General features: G+C 36.4%; 1 protein-coding gene across 1 annotated transcript in view; it reads left to right on the top strand.

Annotated features, from left to right (window-relative positions):
• The window catches only part of LOC149786038 (E3 ubiquitin-protein ligase rnf213-alpha-like), a 269,011-nt gene that overhangs the window by 146,237 nt on the left and 97,984 nt on the right, over nt 1-24,790 (top strand). Inside the window, exons 38-43 of the mRNA XM_089978107.1 lie at nt 1,355-1,493; nt 5,657-5,854; nt 14,742-14,878; nt 16,592-16,799; nt 21,162-21,406; nt 23,679-23,932. Coding sequence (XP_089834233.1) covers nt 1,355-1,493; nt 5,657-5,854; nt 14,742-14,878; nt 16,592-16,799; nt 21,162-21,406; nt 23,679-23,932 — 1,181 coding nt within the window. The remainder of the gene's footprint in view (nt 1-1,354; nt 1,494-5,656; nt 5,855-14,741; nt 14,879-16,591; nt 16,800-21,161; nt 21,407-23,678; nt 23,933-24,790) is intronic.

The following is a 24,790-nucleotide window of genomic DNA, read 5'->3' as shown; positions in this document are numbered from 1 at the left end:
TGGACAAGGTCAAGTCCAGCGTAAAATGTTACATTACAATAGCATGTAATGAAATAAAAAAAATTTAAACTAACAAACAAACAATTAAATATTAATATACATGACAAAATTCAGCAAGAATGTCATTATCCCTATAAGCACCACAATGAATACCCTCAAAAATAAATTATTTCACATATTAAATAGATGTATATGTATAGTTCATTACAAGGAATATTTGCATTGTGAAAATTCAAACCAATAACCTAACACATTAGCTGATGTGTAACTTAAGTTTAAGCAAGTCAGAATCTTCATAAGAAGTTACCTGGGACACATTTGATTAGCTGGGACACATTTGATTAGCTAGGAAATATTTGATTAACTGGGATACATTTGATTAGCTAGGACACATTTGATTAGCTGGGACACATTTGATTAGCTAGGACACATTTGATTAGCTGGGACACATTTGATTAGCTAGGAAATATTTGATTAGCTAGAACACATTTGATTAGCTGGGACACATTTGGTTAGCTAGGACACATTTGATTAGCTAGGAAATATTTGATTAGCTAGGAAATATTTGATTAGCTGAAGAAAGAGACAAGAATGAAAAGGACAGCGAGGAATGATCTGTTATACCTGAAAGAAATGTTTCATGATAGGAATGCTTTGATGAATTGATATAGGAAAGCTAAGTAACATCATCACTTATCCAATAGGAATAGGTAGTAAGACGTGTGTAAGTTTTTAAATACTGTCTAAGTAACTATTTGTATTCACTCTTATAAACTTCTTTTTCTGTTAAAAGAGCAAAAGAGAAATCACTTCAGGTATCTGAATACATGTCATTTGATTGCATCTTTTAGACTGCCTTGTGGTTGTGTGTGTGTATTAAAACCTATGCATAACAGGAAGTTCTCATCAGCTATTAATCTGATCTGAGAAGTACACAGATCTTCATGGAGTCAAGTTCCTACCAGACAAATTCGACAATGTTATTTATCTGATAACTTTTATCACAAATATAACTTGGAGCACTTGGTTGAAGGTCCAGTCATATGTACTTTGTAAAATTACATTTTTTATTCACTTAGTTGTCCATATTGCAGGTAAACATTTTGCTTAATTGATGCAAATTCCATTGTAAAAGAAATAGCAAACAATGTGCATATATGGATACATGTATTATCATATGTATTAAAATTGGACAAAGTAATTAATATTTGTATTTATCCAATACACCCATTATTAATATTTTTCCTTTGATGAAATTTGTATAGGGATATCTGAAATTTTATAATGCAATAAAGGTGAAGTGATTTTTATTTGTTGATTGGATCCTTACCACTTATTCATTTTTCAAATATAGGAATGAAAAGAGTAAGTCAACCTGCTCTGTTGGAGAGGTATTCATGGGATACCATGCTGACACATGCTCCTCCGTTATCCTGCATGTGTGGCAGAGACTCCAAGCTTTGGAACAGACTCCAAGACATGATAGACAGAAGGTAATTATCATCTTTCAAGTCTCAAAATGCATGACACCTATTACTGTTAGCACTATTTTTGCCCATTTTTAGACTGAAAGAATAAAAACAATTTACACAATGACATGTATGTCTGTCTCCACAAACATGTAACAGAACAAAGACATCAAATCAGTAGATTTACCAAATTTAATCAGTAGATTGGCTTCTAAACCTTAGATTTTTTTATTGATGTAAACTGTACCTGTTTTAAGGGGATTGAAACAAAAACATCTGCATTGTTCATATAATATGTATTCTCTTCATACTTAAATAAAACAGTTTTGAACATGAATAAGCATCTCATGGATAATGTTACAATTATTATTATTATGGGTGCCTGTATTTTCAGTAAATGTCACTGGTGACATTTAAAGGTAATAGTTATCTTTCCTGCTAGGATGACATTCTTGTTAGCAATAGTCGCTGTACTCAAAGACTGGATCAGCATATCTGACCATTCACCTGCAGTTGATACTTAATACCTAAGTTTGCTGCTTAGAGAGTACTATCCTGAACAGTGGTTTCTTTACTCAGAGAATAGGATCTGTGATTTACCCATGCATCTGCATTAGATCACCTGTCTTATCCAAAGGATAAACTTATTGTCATGTTATCAATGTCATTTGCATGTCAGTGATTATTATATGCCCTTACTTCCATTACATGAGCAGCCTTCATTACAGTCACACCATTCTATAGTCTCAGTGTGCCCATACTCCCATTACATGAGCAGCCTTCATTACAGTCACACCATTCTATATTCTCAGTATGCCCTTACTTCCATTACATGAGCAGCCTTCATTGCAGTCACACCATTCTATATTCTCAGTGTGCCCTTTACTTCCTTTATGCCACTGCCAGTTTCATGCATTCACAATTTCACTTTTGCCAACAGATCTTGTCACTTAATTCAGGTTTATGCCATATGCTTTTATACCCACTTCCCATGTGAATGAGTATCAATGGTTGTATACCCACTTCCCATGTTGAATGAGTATCAATGGTTGTATACCCACTTCCCATGTTGAATGAGTATCACTGGTTGTACACCCACTTCCCATGCTGAATGAGTATCAGTGGTTTTATACCCACTTCCCATGTTGAATGAGTATCAACGCTTTTATCATAGCAATACTCAGGATAAGACTTCCTCAGTTCCAGTTATCAGTGTCCCTATATATACCTTGTTTCAACCACTTTGGCTCAAGAAACAGGTGTGTGACACTTTTCACAATTCCCTATAAACTCCCAAGTCTCTCTTCCTAAGCTGTTTTTATAAGTGGATTCAGTGCTTATCGAGTACTGAGTGCTGCAATGAGTTTTTCCCCATTTTATTAGATTTTATATATGCAGTTAACTTTTAATTGAACCAGTACCTCAGGTGTTATTTAATGTTAACTTTATGTCTTATGTACTTTACCTGTACACACTGCATCCTTCTCTGGATGGATGCCCCTGTGAGTCTTTGCACAAACATCATATCAGTGCCAGCCTGTAAATGTAATAACTTGTAACTGATTTTAGAAATATTATCTGATGATTTGCTAGAGGCATGTGATTCAAGCATGGCATCTGTATTGTTTACGTTCAAATCATGAACTTGGAGTGTTGGTAGGGAGTTGTTTTCCGATGCAGATGCTGTGTTTAACTTCATTCTGTTCTGAAAACAAAAACACCACCTGTTTCCCCACCTTTCACTTTGGACATTTAGTGTGTAATGTGCTGCTTTAGGCCTGTCCCATCACCAGTTTCACACATTCACAACTTTGTCTTCCCATCCCCCATTTCTTTTTTCTATTTGTATGTACTTGAACATATATGTCCTTCAGCAAATGGATGATGTATCAGCTGCATTTTTCAACGTAGCAAACTACAGAGTTAGGCTTTTTGAGGTGTGGTTATCATTGTCCCTATATGCCTCTTGTCAGTCTTGTGGCACCATATGCAGGTATTGCACTCTCTGCATAGCCATATTAACTCCACATGTCTCATCTGATGTTTTGTGTAGAAAAATGAATTTGTGTCAACATTCCTAATAAAAGCATCACCTTTATGAAACAAATTTCACACACTTTATTGTTTTTCATTATCTTAATCTCGTTAATGGCTGGCTCATTATCCAGGGAGGACAACTGCTTCATACAGAGTTGTCCTGCCAGCAACTGTTAATTGATCCATACATATCAGGATTATATTAGCCATGAAATGGATTGATTGAAAGACAGTAATAAGCACATACTCATGTTTACACTGTTGATTTGTGTTGATAAGGTGTTACCACCCAAACTGGACAGAGCTGTTTATTACTGCACATATTACCAGTTAAAAAACCCCATTAAACTTGTTAATATTATGTTCCCTCCCTTCCCCCAATGAAATGGTCAGTCCCAATATTAATGTGATATATATATATATATATGAGAGAAAGAGAGATGGAGATGATACACAAGCATATCTCATGGTCAAACTGCATCAGATAAAGTTCTGGCAATGCTAACATTGTGGTCGTTATAAATAACTCCATTCTGACCAGAATTCACTCAGAGAATCCAGCAGGGAAGTTTGGATAACAATTCCATCCAATCTGTATAGTGAATGCAAAGATGAGCACTAATGACACTTGTATTACCTTCAAAGCCCCCTATTACACTATTGAAAGCAGAAAGACTATCAAATTAAGCATATATTTTCAATCCAATGGATTTTAAAGACGGAAACTTGATGTGTGTTTTTATTTAATGTCATTGTGGTTGTGATAGATAGTTCTTACCTGTCAGTCAAAACATCAGGCACATGAATTTTGACCAATCAAAGATAGGCATTAAATTCATTGTGTAGTTAGCATTATTATCCACCACATTTGCTCACAAAACATAAGGCCATGCTTGATTTCTTTCTTATTACATTGCTAAGGAATTTGAAAGATTATGCAGAAAATCACTGAAAATTTATCAGAAAAATGGTTTGCTGTTGTGTTTTGGGGCGCATGCAATGCAGATTTGTATGAATATGAACAGATTCAGGGCAATTTGGAGTAAATTTTCTCAAACCATAAGTCTACATTGAAAGTGAGACATTATTTGTAATCATATTTCATGTATAGATATACAAAACAGTTTTAAAATAATAACATTTTTCGTTGTGCTTGTCAAAATTGTAAATACATTTTTTTGCTAATTGTATGTCTATGTTCGAATTGTATATCTTATTTTAGTCAAAGTATTGCATGCAGTAAAGAAAATGTGTGTATACATGTTGTTTATTTGTGTCATTTTTATTACAATAAAGCAATGACACAGTATACAATGTTTTTGGAAGTACACATTTGTTATGTGTTGAAACATCATGGAGTCATTTTTTAATTATTTTTCAAAGGTTGGTCATCTTGTAAATAAATGTAATTTATACAGGAAAGTGAACAGCTTCATTAGAAAAATGTATTTTTATGGACTTTTATTTCTATTGCAATTATAAAAGGAGTATTAAACGATTTAACAGTATCTTCTTGTTGATGCTGCACCAGGATCCCTTCCCCTTCTTAAATGATCAGAGATCGGTAAGAAACTTGTGCCCTCACTTATACTGCGTTCTACATTTTTAGAACCCAGTTGTGCACAAGTTATCAAGCATACATGCATGCATGCATAGATGGCTATTAAAAATGGGGCAACATGCTACTCTTGTTACAGTTTTAGGACATCATTTCTAATTGGCACCATATAATCATTGTTATGCTGAGGTGCCATTAATTACTCATACATTCATGTACCTTCCTACAGTTTATGTTGTGCCTTGCCACAATTTTGGTAGGGACAAAGATAGTTGTCTCTCCATACAACAAGATGAGTTACATTAAGGTCATTTTCTCAGGTTTGTCAGATGCAGTCATGTGGTTTTGTGCGCCGATTCATCTTGAAGAGTTCAGCACCATACCTTCAAATATCAGTCAAAAATACATATATTTTAGACCTTGGTGACTTGGTTTAAATTGAAATATTTTAAATTTGGGTGGTTTTATGATTAGAAAAATAATTTTCTTAATTTAACAATTTGCCCAAAAATATTTTTGGTGGGGAATCCTCATCAAGTATATACTTATCTTTGGAGGGTTTTCTTTTCTATACTTGATTACTTTTTTGTAGATCCTTGATGAAGCCAAAAGATTGTTGTTGTGGTGTGCCACACCAGATGCTGTTGTGCGACTAGAAAGATGTGATCTAGACCCACAGGAAAAGATCATGCTAAAACAAGTGTACATGAGGGAGCAGTGTCATGACAATTTGTTTCAGTATCTGCATTTCATGCTTAAAAGAGAGAGAATACAAGAGCTATTTGCACAGGTAATACTGATGATATTCATATTTGTATGTACATTGTTACAGATCTCCGCAGATTTAACTGTAAGCAGTGAACTATGAATAGTTGCATGAGATTTTGTAGGTTATCAAGCATTTGAACACAAGCTTATCAACAAACTCAGTTTACTGTAAATAACTTGGCTATTTCTAGTTTTACAGCTTAAAACAAAATTTGGAGATTATATTAAAGTGTAAACCTTAATTTTGTCCATTTTAAAAACAATATCAATCAAATCTGAAATTGTTTTTGAATTTTTTGACGTCATAATGCTCCAGAGTTGTACTGCCTCCTGGCTGGGCCCTTTGTAATATTACTTTTATTTCTAAAACAGAATTTACTTGAAACTTTGCAATCAGATTTATCCATCAAAACTAATTTACCTCATAGCACTTCATTAGAATAACTTTTTCTGCTGCCTCCGAATCCAGCCCTCCCAGAAAGATGAAAAATGACTTTCTATGCATTATATATATATATATATATATATATATATATATATATATATATATATATATATATATATATAGATAGATAGATAGATAGGGAAGCAACTCATACAGATTTCCTTTCCATTCTACACTCTTGGTGGTTACCATCATATCAAATACACCAGTTTCTACTTATGTCATGCTATAAAGATATCCTGCATTGAATCCAATGAATATTGTACTTAAATTCATCATCCATCTTTACTTTCAGTTGTATATTAAGTCAAAATGTTGTTTTACATGGTGCATACCTTATTTTTGTGAATTTCAGTGAATTTATTCATATTTTTTTAATTTTCCTACCATTCATTATTATCACACGTGATTTCATTTGGTAACATTCAATTTCACAGGAGAAAATGTTTGGATGCTGTACTTACCAGTTAATAACACTGGACAACAAATTTTTACAAAAGTCATGTTACTGAAATAAAATTAGTCAATTCTTATCAATTTTTATGTGCTGAACACGAATATGACAGTCAAATTGCAAAATTGGCTCTAGTTTTTTTGTAATCTGCAAGAAATTAATGTTTACATAACGAAATGCATTCCAATAGTAAAAGGTCAACTGTAATAGCCTACCTATAAAAAATCAAGTCATTGACTACATCTTAGATTTCTTCGCCTGTCTCTTGTACAGCTGTTCGGGAGCATCTCTGAGGAGTGTCCAGCAGTAGTCAGCCAGCATTGTAGTGGACCATTTTCCCTGGTATCTTTGTTCCATTGTTGCGATATCTTGATGAAAACGTTCGCCGTGTTCATCACTAACAATACCACAGTTGCTAGGAAATAAATCCAAATGGGAATGAAGGAAGTGAATCTTTAGAGACATATTGCAGCCAAGTTTCTTATACTTCATCAACATGTCTTCTACTAGTTCCTTATAGTTTTCTGCCCTAACATTTCCGAGGAAGTTTGTAGAAACTAGGCGAAAAGCATTCCATGCTTGTTTCGCGTCACCTTCCAGCAAGTTGTTGAACCGGTCATCTTTGAAAAGCTCTCGAATCTGAGGACCCACAAAAACTCCCTCTTTAATCTTTGCTTCGCTGAGTCGAGGGAATTTTTCATGCAGGTATCGGAATGCTGGCAAAGTCCGGTCAATGGCTTTCACGAAGTTCTTCATCAAACCTAGTTTGATGTGAAGGGGTGGTAGCAAGATTTTCTGAGCCTCAACCAGAGCTGGGTGTTGGATATTCTTCTCTCCAATGGCTACATTCTGCCTGTGAGTCCATTCCTTCCTCATGTAGTGCATTTCCCTTGCTCGGCTATCCCACTCGCATAAGAAACACATGTATTTTGTATATCCTTGCTGCAGTCCCATTAAAAGGGCAACTACCTTCAAATCACCACAGAGGTGCCAGCTGTACTTGTTATACTCAATGGAATTCAGTAGCTGCCTTAAGTTATCGTATGTCTCTTTCATGTGGACAGCATACGCTACTGGAACAGATGGAAGAATGTTTCCATTGTGCAAAAGCACAGCCTTGAGACTCAGTTTCGAAGAGTCCACAAATAGTCTCCATTCTTGTGGGTCATGAGTGATTTTTAAAGCATTCATGAGGCCCTCAATATCGGAACAGAATATCAGATTACTTTCCTTTCTGAAGAAAGGCTCCAATTGCTGGTGGCGCTTTCGATATGCAGTAATTGTGACATCTTCTTCTAGAAGATTCCATTGTTGGAGTCTTGATCCTAGCAATTCTGCCTTGTTCTTTGATAAGTCCAAATCACGAATCAGGTCATTTAGTTCTTCCTGTGTTATTCTGTGTGGGGTTGATGATGCACCACAGTGAAAATCTGGATCACTGCATGCTGATGGACCAGGAGAAGAACAGGTCGACTCACCTTTGTCTTCGTCAGATGAATCAAGAGAATATTCTGCTGGAGGTTCTGGAATAGGAAGTCCCTCACCATGTGGAACTGGTCTCAATGCAGACGGAATGTTTGGGTAGACTATTCTCGACTTCTTTCGCTTCGTTATTCCGCCGGAAAGAGGAGGAACCAAGCAGAAGTAACAGTCATTTAGGTGGTTGCTTGGCTCTCTCCACACCATTGGGACTGCAAACGGCATTGATGACCTTTTGCAATTCAACCACTGTGAAAGCTGTGTTGTACATGTAGCACAGCATATATGCGGAGCCCAAGGCTTGTCTTGGTCAGCAACCTTGCATCCGAAGTAAAGATGATATGCCTTCTTCACTTGAGAATTGATACTTTTCTTCTGGTTGGCAAATGTCACTTCCCCACAAATATAGCAAAAATTGTCCGCGGTATTAACACACTTTCGAGGCATTACTGTTCTTTATTGTACGTAAATGGATAAAATAATAAGTTTTATGTAACAGTAGCTTGAACTGTCTCGCACAACGTCTAAAATATTTTAAATGCTGAACCTATCTGATTGGGCTTTATATAGTACACTGCTTACGTCAGCTTCAGCAGCCGCCTGGCATTAGTATAATAGGCCTACACATGTATAGTACACTGCTGACGTCAACTTACTTCAGCAGCCGCATGGCATTAGTATTGCACTGCATCAGAAAATGATGCAATCAACTGTGGATGATGTGAGCATGATGGTATTATGCAATGTTACATCATTATTCCGGATGTTGCTGCAGTCCTACTGGAGAAATTTACACAGTGAAACATAGAAAATGAGGTATATGAATATCTTCAAAACGAGAGCCAATACAAATTTTTCACGGTTATATTCGTGTTCGGCACACCAAAATACTACAGATTAGGGCCTTTTCAAGTCAGTAATGATTTCACTGTTGACCAGTGTAATCTAATGGAAGATGCAGAAACAGTGCCAGAATTTTTTTAAAGAATACAGTAGGATCATTGATTAATCTCATGGGTCATGTTGAGATGACCCTCTCTGTCCACCATTATGATGTGAAAACAGCACCAGAATATTTTGTATCCATAAACATATTAGAGTCATGAGTGATGTCAAGATGCCCTCTCCACCTTCCTTGTAGATAAAGTAACAGCACTAGAATGTAACTGTATCTGTGAATACAGTAGAATGCACCAGCGATTCCGATCAAGCATTGGAATTACACATGATAAGTGATTCAAGAGGCTTTTGTTGGCAATTTGTTGATGAGTAGAAATGACATTTTTTTGTTTCAGTCCCATAAAAGCCACATGAATGAGGCATGAGGACTTGCAACCAGATATTAATCTGCCTATAAGGCATGTGGTTTTGCCGTCAAACTTGTCCCCTGCCCATGATATGTAATGCATAAATAAGTATCATTTACTCTGCCTGTACATGAAAATTTTAAGAAACAAGCCAGGTGTGAAGGTTTGCAACTTGACCAATACAACAGGCAGGACAGTATATATTGTATTTACTATGCCATTCCAACTGCCAACCAACTGGTCCAGCTGGTGAAAGAACTATGTACAGTTTCAGTGGTCAGGAGTCTGTTATCTCAGACTGGTAATTCAGCCATCCAGACAGAAGCCATAGCCAGTTGTACGAATGAGCTGCGTATCATTATGTATGAACTGGCCAGCTGGCTGTCCTGACAGACAGTATACCTAGTCAGGTGACCAGATGGCTGTCCTGACAGACTGTATATCTACCCTGGTGGCAAGATGGCTTCTGTTCTGACAGACTGTACCCAGCCAGATGGCCAGATGGCTGTTCTGACAGACTGTATACCTAGCCATGTGGCAAGATGGCTGTCCTGACAGACTGTATACCTAGCCAGGTGGCCAGATAGTTGTACCAACTATTCCAGCTAAGCCAAACTGGCCATGCCAGACCAGCATTCTATAATGTGATCACTACCGGTGTCATATCTAATGGGCAAAATGATGATACTTCATAACCATTTTCATACAGAAGACTCTGCATTCTCCCCACATAGATGAAGGAGATGAAATGTATTTGCCAGAACATGCCAGTCTGATATTGGAATGGATGGAATTTTGTTCATGACAGTGACAAATTAAATCTATATGATTTTGTCTCATTTGGAATGCCATCATCCACCTTCAGTCAGTTCTAACTACAAGTTCATTGCCTTAATGAATGTAGATGATGATGACAACCTTTCATCATTTCGAATCTTACCACGGTTGCTAGAGATTTCAAATATTACAGGGCATCTCTTGGAGCAGACATGATCCTATTAATGTAAGAGCTATCTTTATGGTGAGTCACTTGCCAGCAACTGTCTCACCTCACTGGTAAAATATCACACTGGTAGAATATCAAGAACTTTGTGTTGACTTCTTCCTACTTGACTTCATGCATCTGATGATTTTTCATATAGCCAAAATGACCTCTGAAGATCATTTTAGTTTTTAATGTGCTTCCTCCCTCTCTTCTCCACACTACTGTTAGTGCATCAAATTGAGGTGAGCAAGCACGAGACACAAGAGTGCCGATTAACTCTCACCATAATCTCCTGTCTCTGCATGATCCTTTTGTAAGGGTATTTACAAGAAAAGGGATGATTGTCTCCAGAGTAATAATGGTGGAGGTTCTCCACAACTGCCGGTGTTTCTTTCTTTCTCCTAGCCAGGCAAATTATATTTATTATGGGGTGGACCTGTTCCAGTGCCAGTTTACTACTGGGCTTGTGATGGTCATTGGCAAGGGACACTTCAAGAGAAGGCTCTTCATAATAGCCTTTTGGAAATGGAATTGCCTCAGGCTAAGAGAATACCATCATGGGTAATCGAATGGGTACTTCCAGTACAGTAAAACCTGTCATGAGCGACCTCTGCTATGAGCGACCACCTGTCATTTCCGACCACAATCGTAATGCACGGATCGATTTTACTATATAAACGCTCTGTTATGAACGACCACCTGCTGAACGCGACCAGCGACCGCGATTTCTTGGCAAAATATGCATTTTGACACTGCTATGAACGACCGCATCGCCAAAAAATCAAAACAGATTGACACCACTGACCTTAACTTAATCCTTTGTAAACACTAGAGCTCGGGATAAATGTAGTATGCAAACAAAGTGCACATTAAATAACACTATAGTTGAACAACCATATATCGGGATAAACACCTCTAACCATCATTTAATCCTTAGTAACAAAGACTGCATAAATAGCAAAGATTGCTCTAATAAAGTATTTAAAAATAATTTGTCTTACCAGTTTTGTGAAATTTACAACTCCAGCGTACGGTGTCATTTGTAAACTGCAGTAAACCAGACTAAAGTACATGTCACTAACCGCCATTGTAGTGCCGAAGTCATGTGAATAGCCAGTAAGAGTAACATCAAAGGGAGTAATGATGGATATACGCAGTCAATTTAGAGGTTTGTATTTTTTCTTTATCTGTATGAAAACTCACAAAACGCCGGTAGTCCTTATGTCCAAGTGAGAAATCGTTTGAAAGGGCTTCAGTGTTGGTTTGAGTACGTCGTTTGCTTTCCAGTTAATCCATAATGCCTGGACGGTGAATGAGCTCATTGTCTTTAATACTAGTAAGTGAGAATCATTTCCGGATTTTTTTAAAATTATTTTTTATTTCTTTTGTTAGTGTTTCACCAAACCACAATCTGTTTACGTGGGTGCAGATGGTCGGAACATTTGTTTATCGAGCTATAACTCTGTTGATTTAAACTTCGTCTCAGAATAAATGTACAGTATTGTTTCCAGACGAGTTAATTATGTATTTTGGTTTCATTCATTGGTACATAATATATATTTATTCTACAATTCCCCAAAACCTGATCAAAACCGATAGTCTTTATAACGTCAACACTAATAACAACGGCAGAATCTCCGCTGAAAAAAAGAAAAATTTTAACACTGGAAGAAAGGATTAATGTCATTGAAAGAAATGAAAAAGACGAGACCACTCGCAAAACAGCAGTCAGCTTAAGCGTCGGTAAAACGCAAGTTCAAAATGTAATCAAAGACAAGAAGTCCATTAGAAACGAATGGCAGAAAGGTGCACAAGCAAAGAGGAAATATGCCACGGCACGACGGACAGTTTACGGAGATCTGAACGAGCGAGTATGGGAGTGGTTTTGTGTCGCAAGGAGTAAAAACATACCAGTAAGTGGGAAGTTGATTCATGAAAGGGCAATAACTGAGATACATGTTCAGACCAAATAGCTGAGTAAAACATGTCAACAAAGAAGTATAATGGATTTCTTTAAAAAAAAAAACAAGTGAATAAGTGTATAAAATAAGATATATACATCATATCTGTTAATTTTTTGTATATATTAATGTGATGTTGAAACATAAATTTTATTCTCGTTTGATAGATGTATATTTTTATTATATAAAGATATTTTGAGAGGAATGCATGCATTATTTAACAAGATTCATGAATAAAGGATATGATACATGTACAGTGAGTATGGGTATTATTTATTTTTCAACAATGCTAACTATTGACCCTGAAAACCAGTCCATTTTCACACACCTCTTATGAGAGACCACCTGTCTTGAGAGACCGCTTTTGGTTGGCAGAAGGGGCGGTCTCTCATAACAGGTTTTACTGTACCAGGAAATATTCCAGTCCAAAACATTCTTGGCCAGCTCTTTGTCATGGCTGGGGAGGACAACTGCTTCATACATGTTTGTCCTGCCAGCAACCTTCTATTGGGTCTGTGCCTTTCAGGGGTTGAACAATACTTGACATTTCTTTTACTTGTTTTCCATGACTCCATAAGCATGGGTTGTACCAGTAGCATACTAAGAGGGGGGGGGGAGACAGGCAGGCAGGCACCAAAGTTCTTGAGTGCCATGTGAATTGTGAAGAGGATTGCAACAGCTGAAGATCCTCCACTTTGAGTACATACAATGGGATATTGTGTGTTGTTAGTGTCTGGTGTAATATCAGTGATGTCACACTACTCTCAGAACCCATTTCGTGACATCAAACTTCTTTCCCTTTCAAGACCAGAAGTTAACCCTTTCATAATCAAGGAAATTACTATTCCATGAGTTTAGACATGTTCAGACTTCATGGATGAGACAAATCTCTGACTTGCAGTCCAATTTTCGACATATCCAAACAATACCCACTCACATTATTCCCAAATGAAATTTCTCCCGATTTTGATGGCCAAACTCATCAAAGATTGAGTCACCAGCTTCTCCCCTGACTGAACCAGTTATCATTTATGACTTGCAATTTATGATAATACTAACTTTTGTATGCAAAGTGAGTGAGCTAGATTTGATATCAATACATCTTAACTACTTTCATTTCTGTTCTGAATGTTCATTAAGCGTGAACATGTCTGAAATCATTGTCAGATTGTTCAAGGAGAGATATCTGATGGTTGACTTAGGTTGTTATTACAAAGGAAACCAGGTTGTGTCATTAACCATTCACTCCCTCTCCTTGTTTGATCTGTCAAGAGATGCAAAAGCTTCAGGGCACTGTATGTACCTCATATGTTACCCGAGATGCTTGGACAATATCTGCATCAACTGTACAAGACTACTTCTTCCGCTGAAGGCATGAATGCAAGACATAACCCTACATGTGCTGCCTGCTTGAGTTATTAAATCAGCATACTCTAAACTCTAATTGGATCAGGTAAACCAATGAACATCTCATCTCATGAATATGATTGACTTCATGAGTCTGGCCTGGAACATTATGTCTCTGTTTGGCACTTAGTGGAGTCAGGTGACTGGCATGCCCAGTCTGCATTTTCTATCGTCATATATGTGATATGACCTTGCTAAGGAGAGAATTGAATCTCATTGGGCTTGTGGTAGCTGCATAATGACCACACCACATTCATGCATGCACCATCATCGACCCAGGCATAAATTTGCCACTTTTGATTTATATGGGAAACATTTGATGGTGAGACAGTCAAGTGTGGAATCCCAAAGGAATCTCTATTGCACATGTATAAACAACTTGCCTCTCATTGTGATAAACTTATGTTAGAAGTTCATCCTATTATTTGAGCAGTCATGCTTCTACTGGGTGCCTGGGTAGAGGTAGGATCCTCAGTATTCCCTCCTCGTCTTACCTATTCTGTTATGTAGTGTGATCAGGTAATATATTGACAGGGAAAGCAAATTGTTTAGTACATTATGTTTCTCTGATAATATTTACCTGATCACATTACTTAAATTTTTTCCCTCCCTACTCCACAAATATGAGTATCCTTTTATAGATGTTTCTTAACTGAAAACAGGGAACAATGGTAGCCAACTGGCAGGTAGAAAAGGGAGTTAACCTGTAGGAATTTCGTCTCTTTGTCAAGCTGTTATATATATATATATATATATATATATATATATATATATATACACACACACACACACACACCCACACACAGAAATTTCTTTCATGTTTCAGTGAGGTAGCAGAGAGAAATATAATTTACTTAAATTTGTTTTTCAGATAACAACCCACTCAAAGCTTCTGTCAACAGCAGACAAATCAGATATACACAGAGAAGTGGGAATTCCACCTAGGAGTATTGCAATGGAAACTCTTCAATCTTTTGACACTGAGCAGCAGTTCAGTCGAAAAATCAGGTTAAAGAAAATACTCATTAAGCTTATATATGTTTTTTTCACTCTGTAATTAAAAACAATGAGACCTGCTATAAATGTTTTTAAAATGTATGCCTCAACTGCAGCAGCAGAAGGTGGGTTATTGTTTTGTTGGTGTAGTATGTACTTTTAAGTCTATTAGTCAGTATGCTGCTGTTTGTGTATGTGTGATTTGGATTTTTTTATGTAGCTTTAACAATTTTTCAGTCATATTGCTATGATGTCTGCAGTGTGGCAGTTTATAGTGATGTCTAGCACTGGGGCATCATGCCACAGACATGTAGCATGATGTCCCACCTCATCACATTATCCTGACACCAGGCCAACCAGTCCTTACACTAACCTCTTAATGCTGGTCTCCAAGCGAGGCAGCTGTTAGTACCATTTTTATAAGTCATTGCTATGACTTGGCCGGTGGTCAAACCCATGACCTCTTGCATCCAAGGTGGATTCTCTAACCACTGGGCCACTGGAGCAGTCAGTATGTTCCTATGCTTGTCTCAGATCTGTTCTTGCTATAACACAGAAACTTACAGCCAGCACATTTTACACACTATATTTGGGCATAAGTATATGATCAGTTTACATTTTCAGGCTATTACAACAACTTTTCAAATTTCTTTTTCTGATCATTGTGGACAATTCAGACTTACTAGCATGATTAGGCAATAACGTGAGGTAGACAAATAAACTTTGGTAGGCATATTTTTATTCACATGTAGATGATATCAGATTTCCAGGCCATTTTAGCCATTTTTTCAATACTTATTTCATCTGGCAATTTTGAGATTAAATGACCCAGCATCAGTCATCCAGGCAGAGAGCTTCCTAGTATGAAGGCTTTCAAGTCTGTATGCAGATCCACCATTTCTAAAATTAAACAACTTTAAAAGGCCTTGCTCTGCAAAAAATGATCAGCAAAATGTCATGAACATAATTTAATTACAGCTCTTGATTGTACATTTCTTGACTGGTTACACAACATAACTCTAATCAGGAGTGTTTTCGATTTACGCTGACAAGACCTGATATTTTGGTTGGGGTGGGTGAGTTGTTTTTACATTTCAGTGTAACATTTATGCAAGTTGTGGTCCAAGATTGGTTTTGAATTTATTGAAAAAACTTGTTGATTTTTGCTAAAACTCATTTAATTTATTTGACTGATTAGAAAAAGGTTAAACTAATAAAATGTATGACTTTTTAAATTCAGAAAGTTTTATTTATATATTTTCACAGAACTTATATAAGTAAAATGTTATCAAATTGAGTGGATCAAAAGAAATGTGATACTGATAGTTACCAGATGGAGTAGTGTCCATTCGCTTATATGACACAGTTATCTGTTTTGCTTCTAGCTTTGTGCCTATTAATGCAGCAAGAAAGAAAGCAACATTTGGATAAAATTAAGTTTCCATAATAAAAAATACTCATTTAAACTTTTAGAAGTCTTTGAAAGATCCTCAGAAAAAGAATCTCTTGAGGACTGTATGAACCATGTAGACCAAAATAATAATTGTGAGTAACTGATCGACATTTCTTGTTGTTACTGACTTCATTGTCAAAGATTTAGGTCATATATACCAGCTTGATGGCAGGCAAAGGAAACTTTCTAAGGAGGGTTCCTTAAAAGATATTATTTAAAGTTAAAGAAAACAACGTACAAATCAATACGTTTATATTTTCACTGTGTTCCAGGTCATTCTTGGAGTCATACCCAGAAGATGAGTTACTCCTTATGATTCAGTGTGACTCAGGTGACACCAGTGCCAATTTGGTGGCTTCAGCCAGATACTGTATCTTGGATGAACACCAGCAGATGAAGAACAGAAGGACAGCTCCTTGCCATGTGATTTTCATCATACAACTACCTAGGATTGCTGGGGGATGCTTTACTGGATTCCAGGTTAGTTTTCAAAGAACTCATTTACAAACAATAAAAGCTTGGCCTGGTCCCATATTCTCTGAATTTTTTGAGCAAGAAACTGAACCTCAAGCCACAATCCTCTAATTTGAAAATGTCATATTTACTTGAACAGATTTGCATCGGGGAAATTTATCCAGGTCATAGGAAACAAACATTAGTAACAAATCATTACAGATTCTTGGTATTAATTTTATGTTCATGTGTGTGTGTGATTTAGATTTGTAACTTAGCTTTTAACAATTTTCAGTCAAATTGCTACAGTGTATGCAGTGTGGCAGTTTATTGTGATGTCTACCACTGGGGCATCATGCCGCAGACATGTAGTATCATGTCCCACCCAATCATATAACAGACTGACCTGTCCTAACACTAACTTCTTCATGCTGAGCTCCAAGCGAGGCAACTGCTAGTATCAATTTTATAAATCTTTGGTATGACTCAGCCGGGGTTCAAAAACATTACTGTATTTGCCAGCCTATAAGATGTTACTTTTTTACCAGAAAATCTTAGCTTTGTCTTATACTCTGAAATGACTTGTGAATGTATTATGTCAACCAAATTGTTTATCGCATATCACATAATTTTTTGAGTGTAAAAAGAATTCTCCAATAAGTATGAAAAATTATTTATAAAAAATATTTCATTTTGGGGAAGAGATCATGGAGGAAAAAATATAAGACCCCACATTAAGAAAGATTTTAAACAATTACATGATTATTAATATTAAAAATTAATGTACATCAGATGTAATTGTGCTAAAGCAGCATGCACTAGAAAGATATGTTGTTTAAATTTGATTTCATGTTTGTGTGTGTGTGTGTGTGTTAGATTTTTAGCATAACGTTAACAATTTTTCAGTCATATCGCTACGATGTCTGCAGTGTGGCAGTTTAGAGTGATGCCTAGCACTGGGGCATCATGTCGCAGACATGTAGCATGATGTCCCACCCAGTCACATTATCCTGACACCAGGCCAACCAGTCCTAACACTAACCTCTTAATGCTGAGCACCAAGTGAGGCAGCTGTTAGTACCATTTTTGTAAGTCTTTGGTATGACTTGACCAGGGATCTGAGGCGGATACTCAAACCACTAGGCCACTAACAATTTTTCAGTCATATCGCTACGATGTCTGCAGTGTGACAGTTTAGAGTGATGCCTAGCACTGGGGCATCATGTCGCAGACATGTAGCATGATGTCCCACCCAGTCACATTATCCTGACACCAGGCCAACCAGTCCTAACACTAACCTCTTAATGCTGAGCACCAAGTGAGGCAGCTGTTAATACCATTTTTGTAAGTCTTTGGTATGATTTGACTGGGAATCCAAGACAGATACTTGAACCACTAGGCCACCAGAGCGGTCATATATGTGCATTAGAACTGAAAAGTTAAAAGATTAATAACCATGACAAAGACAGATATTCCATCACATTTTTCTTCTTACACCTCATGATCAAATAAAAATTATGCCCCATTATGAAGGGCAGAGAGAGAGAGAAATGTCTTGATGATTGTAATATGTATGGTTCACTTATCTGATGACTGTGATCTTACTCATGTATAAGTGTGGTACTATATTCCATCATCAATTAATGCCACTGGGTAAGCAAATCCTTTTAGTTTTAGTTACCACTTCCATTGTTGACATTGTTCAAGAATTGTTCAAAGTGGTATTTTCATGCTAATTAAATATGCTACAGCTGTAGTCAGGTGTTCCAAGCTGACACCTATTTGAGGTGAAGATTTGGCAAACCAGATCAGATTAGTGAGCCTACTAGTGGGTAAATTAGGCTACCCATAGGGTAGTATGAATATGGTACCATATAATTTCTCAACGAATATCTTTTGAACTTGCTGATAGAACTGTTAACAATTTAAAGTATGAGCAAAGATAATTGATGCCTTTGTACAGAAGAGTAGATGCACTTTAAAAAAAATATTATTTGTTGGGAGTGGAGAGGTCATTGTACTTTCAAAGAAAATTAGATTTTATGGGATTTAACCTATATAAATATATATGGATATAAATATCATGAATATTTAAACACTGAAGGAGTATGGTATGTATTGTCATGGATTACATTTACTGTTTAATTTATTAATCTCTCATTGACAAAAGCTTCGGTTAAACAGGGTAGTAATGTACAAACCAAAACATGAAGAGCTAAAATCTCATTTTCTCTCTCTCTCTGTCTCTCATATTGGGTGAAGATATTTTACTTTGACCATGAGATGCAAGAAGAAAAATGCAAAGGAATACATATGCTTCTCTCTCTTGATCTTTTTCTAAAGAACTGTGAAGAAAGCCTTTTAGCATTAATGATGCAATTTCCCTATTGCTGATAGTCTGAAATAGCATACAGTGATACATATAATATTTATGAAACCGGAAGTTGCTATATAGATTAATCCACACAGCATCGCAAATTTTTATCCTATCTGTAATTCATTAAGTTTTCATTTCAGCTTCATTATATGTGGCTAAAAGTACATAATACATTTAAAATACTTTGTGTGAAACAAATTAGGTACATTTAGTTACATTTAATGATCCTGGCCTTAAAGGTTACTGAGCTAAAGATAGGATATAGTTCATGATGCTGTGTGGAATGAAGTGATAAAGATGAAGCCGCGTTGTTGATCTGGCCTAGTCTTATAATCATAATCCACTTATATATGCATAAAGTTTGGAAAATTTGTCAAATTTGCTCATTCAGCTTATACTCCACATCAACTTATGGGCTGGCAAATACAGTAATTTTAGTGTTAAAAGCAGTCACGTCTCTAATGGCTGTAGTAATGGCAACAGTTTAAGTTTTCTCTTTATAGATTATCATACTTGGCATAGTCATTATGATGCTAGGACAATTCTGTATCACATGCTTACTGGACCCTTGTACCTAATGGTCAAGGTCCTTATCATACCAAATTTTCATTAAGGTTTGGGTTCAAAGGATCTTAATTCCTAATATATTTCTTAAACCCTTGATCAGTTGGCACTAATCATTATGAAGCTCCGACAATTTATTCAGTGACTTGCATACTTGTTCCGTTGGGGTCAAAGTTACAGTCATAAAAATTTGAATAGTTTTTTTCATTTGGTTATATTCACTGAATCCCTGAATGGATTTTCTTCATACTTCAGCTGCATCATTATGAAACTAAGACAACTGATTGGTGACATACACATTTGCCCCCTTGACCTTGGGGTCAAGGTTAATCATATAAACTTTAGTTAAGGTTTTGGTTAAAGTTTTTCCTTTATTTAGTTTTGATAAACCCCATGATGGATTTTGTTCATACATTACACCATTCATGTTTGCTCAACCTTTTGACCTTGAAGTCAAAGTTATATGTTTTATGGCAGTGTTTTTGATCATGTGCTCATCATGCATCCTCTGGCTTTGCTGTTCTATATAGAGTCAAGGTTAAAATTACCTGACCTTGAGCTTGTGTTTTAAGTTTGATGCTCAAAGTGTTTTGTGAATACAGGGTCTAATGTAATGATGTTATCTCAGAAATAAAATTCTGGCTTGGTGACCTGTGTTTGTTTCTGTATTGCTGTTCCGTGTTGTATGCTCTTACACATCTTTTTAATTGATTTGGTTCTAAGGCTAAGTGAGTGTATGGTATGTTCCAACATTTGAAATGAATCTGTTGTCATCCCATAATGCATTTTAAACTTATCAAAGAACACTGGACACAATATGACAGACCATTCTGGCACAAAGGACTAAAAATAACACATATGATGCCAGCTTGCCATCGGATTTGGCCATCATTATTAGAAACAAAAACTGTTAACAACTTCTCAATGAATTTTTCATTTACCAAATTTTATCACGATTTTCTTCAAGTTCAACAAGTAGGGCTAATATTTTTTTCGTATTTTCTGGTTTAAAAAATGTGGTCCACACCCCACCACACATTATAAGCAGGTTCACGAGTTATCAGTGCATGAGTTATCAAGGGAGTGGTGTATTTACTTTTGAAGCTTTGAGTCTCACTAGCCGTTGTTGCTATGGATTCATGACTGAAGTATGAAGGTGCAGCTCATGAAATTTGGATGTGTTTTTTCTCAACCCAGGTTACAGCAGAAAGTTGTACAATATTCATGTTAAATAAATCTCCCACGCTTATGTTTTCATGACTTTGTCCAGTGTATTCCTAGGCAGTGTTTGAAAATGATTCAGTCTCAACTCTGTAGTATTTTGCCCACACTCGAGACCTGAGAGCATAAGATAAAGCAGTGATCTTTATCAGTTGTTGTATTTATTGACAAAATCTCCTCTTAAGATATCCAAATTTATGACTGCTAAATGTTTCATCTCATTTTAGTGTGGGGTCTGGCACTCTGCCCATATTGATGACCTGAGGGCACAAGATGAAGAGATGCCCTCCATAATAGAGATGCTTGGCAAGTCAGTGGGCACTCTGATGGAGAGGGCAGTGGGTGTTAAGCCAACAAACACAGCTGACATGGAGATGGAGGAAATGTTCAGGGCCAACAGGTTTGGTCATGGTTATGTCACCATGGAAACTAATGACATGGACACTGAAAGAAATGATTCAGAAATACCAAGGTAGGACTCTTCTGTTTGATAACTTGTTGTTTATAATTAATCTTTGTTCATTTTGTCTAGCCCGCATAGATATATTGATCGCTTGGCATCTATTTGCTTATCCTTCCATCCATACATTAAATTTTGTTTGTTTCCTTCTATTTTAGTCAGACTTTTTAACCTGGATTCAGTATGTATTTGCCTTTATCTAGCTAAAAATGCCCTCATTGAAGCTTGGGGGCAATCTCACCATTCAGACCATGATAAGTTTCTTAATTGTTCAGCTAAAGGTCACTGAACAGTGTTGCTTGTAGGATTTGGAATGCAGCATTTGCATGTTTTTCATAAAATTGGCTCAAATTAAACTACTAGACATGCCAACAAAATCACTTATAGTTCATTTTTTGGTGTATTTATTTTGAGCTAATGCATAATGTAACTCATTTGTATAGAAATTTTGAACGCTTGTCGCTCAAAAGTTTATCTTATTCAGGAACACCCAGCACTTCTTAGAAACAGGATTTAGAATATGTAAAGTTGATAGGTAAGAATCTTTGGGGTTTTAATAACCCAGCCGTTTGATTGGATAAGGCACAAAAAGCTCAGTTACATCATACACTAATGGCTGAACCTGTAGTCTGCAAGTGAAAAAATGGCAAAGAATCAGAAGTCAGTTTTGCATTTTTTAGAAAACATCATAAATAACAATTTACAGAAGGTTCAGAAATTCCAACTTCTTCTGAGAATGGCAGTTATCCAAATGAGGCATCAGGATCAGAGACTGGATAAGAAGGTTGTGATTCTTTAGTAGGTGACACCATTGAAAAAAGTGAATCATTTGCTTAAAGCAAGTGAACCAAAAAATGGCCTTTCCTATCAAAAAATAAAACAGAATGATGTGTGATGTATATGTCAAGCATAACAAGAATAATACATTCATGGCATGATATTCAAATTGCCAAAACTGTTAAAAGGTAAGTACCGGTAAGTAACAACTTTGATAATGTCATCTTTGTCAGTATGTGAGTTACATGGTGTACTATCACAGAGATGGGTGCTGGATATTGATGAATTTTATTCAACTTTTTTCACCCTAAGTCATTCAACAATTTGATGTGTTTTGATAGTTGATAGTTTTGATACTTCTCTTCTTAACATTGTATTGTGCCTGTTGAGCTGAAATTAACAAGGGTTCTTCCTCTTTTTGCAAAGAATTATTAGGATTAGGAGGCTTTAAAAGGATTGAATCATGCCTAACAAGTTATCACTGTTAACAGTACAGCATGATGACCTTTGACAATATCATGTGCTGTACATTTGGATAGCACATTAGGATATCCTCTTTTTTGTTGCTACATGAATGATATGCTGACTGTCATAGTTAGATGCAGATGACAGTTCTATCATGTTGTCACCTAAGGATCCTGATAACATTTCAGAAGTGGAAAGAACTAGAATTCTGCAAGCTTGCATTTGGCTAATATTGAATGCTTCCCTATTTGGCTCACAAATACAGTGTAATTATGACTTCCTGTTCTTCAGGGTTGGATGGATTTGGTTAAAATCATGAAAACAAACTTCAAATAGCACGGAATAAATGAAAGACTTATATGTAACCTTAAACCCAAAACTAATTTATCTTTTATTTAAAAAATTTATGATGACTGCCCATCTTATGCGAGCAGTAGATTTGTGAAAATTAGTGGTCATCATTTTTCACCAGGAGTAGTAAATTATAATTATGTTATGTCATATGCTAATAGTAGAGCTTTGACGTTTTTTATAACACCATAAACGATTGGAACTTATTATCAGTTTTATCAAAAACATTTCAAATACAGATGATTTCAAATAATTACTTTGGAATTATTGTGAACACATTCAAAACTGTTGGTGCATCAGAGCATTCAAGACTATTTTAATTCATTTGGAACATTATGTACTTTTGGACTTGTGGTAGGATATTTAGGATTATTTGCAATTAAATTCACAGTACTGTAGAGTCTCTTAAATTTTCACTTTGTAACTTAGATAAATAAGTTATTTGTTGATTTTACTAAACTTTTGATTTGGGTTCTTTATGTTACATAGTTTAAGACTTTGAGCTCGATGACATGCAGTTAAAGTATTACATGGCCCATATTTCATGGCCAACTGTCCTCATGTTAGGCATATATTGGCCATGGAAGCAGCCCTAGGCCCACTTGGTTTGCTTGGTGAGTTTTATCCCATTTACCTACAGCACTACAGTACCAAGAGGTTTTACGTGTTTTACCATTTATTCTTTCTACAGGCAAGTCAAAACTGAAGGAATGGAATGGGAGGGCAAGGGATCAGAGAAGCTTCCAGATGACCAATATCAAGATCAAGGTGTTTATCAGGATGTCATTTATCAAAGAGTTGACCACAAACTGAATGTCCGCAGTTTGATACTATCCTGTGTCCAGCCAGCATTGGCCATGGTCAAGGACAAAGAAGAAACTACTGACAGATCAACACGGAGAATTGAGCTGATGCTTTATTTGCTGCATCAAAACCCTATTGAGGGTGAGTATTTGAATGAATTCTTGCTTTCATGATATATTCTAGGAATCATATTGTTACTGCATTTTAATTTAAGGGCTAGGAATAACTGAACCTGATTTTCATAGCCTGTTGCTCTTGTTGTTGAAAGTGTGGCTGTTAAATTTGTTTACATTTTTTTTTTGTACACAAAAGCCACACTGGGACTTTGAATCAAATTGTGGCTATTACATTCTTAAGCTGTGACATCTTGTAACCAAAAAGATACAGTGGGACTTAAATTACATTGCCATGCGACAAAAACAATAGACTTGGTGTGAAGACTGTTGAATACATTGGAATTTTCCTCATATTTGGATACTGAGCTTGCCGCATAGGAGACAAAAGTCATATGCTTAAATCAAGAATATTGATTTTACATTTCACCCAGTTATATACATTGATTTCCAGCTGTGAATATGGTGTAGTTTTAGGATTTTTTTAAAAAATGTTGTTGGCGCTGCCTGTTTGTCAATACCAATCCAGTCCAATTCAGAATAACATCCTAAGTTAAAGGGCCGAATATGTGAGAGTGCCATCTAGTAACTAATGTAACAGTATTATAATGAATGTAAATCTTGGCACAGTATGTTGTTGTTGTTGTTGTGGGGTTTAACGCCATTTTTCAGCATGATAGGCTATACATGGCAGCCAGTATTAATGGTGGAGGAAGAACCCGGAAAACCCCGAAAAGAACCACCGACCCACGAGAAGCTACTGGCAAGCTTTCTCACATGCCCACATTGGCTGAATCTTAGACTCGAACCGCCGCAGACAGAGGTGAGATGGCAGTGATCCGTAACGAAGAGCGCTTTAGACCACTCGGCCACTCGGGGCCCCTTG

The sequence above is a fragment of the Sinohyriopsis cumingii genome, chromosome 12 (genome assembly GCF_028554795.1).
Source record: "Sinohyriopsis cumingii isolate HCF-2022 chromosome 12, ASM2855479v2, whole genome shotgun sequence".
Lineage (NCBI taxonomy): Eukaryota > Metazoa > Mollusca > Bivalvia > Unionida > Unionidae > Sinohyriopsis > Sinohyriopsis cumingii.
The sequence above is the reverse complement of the archived record's forward strand: the minus strand, read 5'-3'. Positions and strand labels throughout refer to the sequence as shown.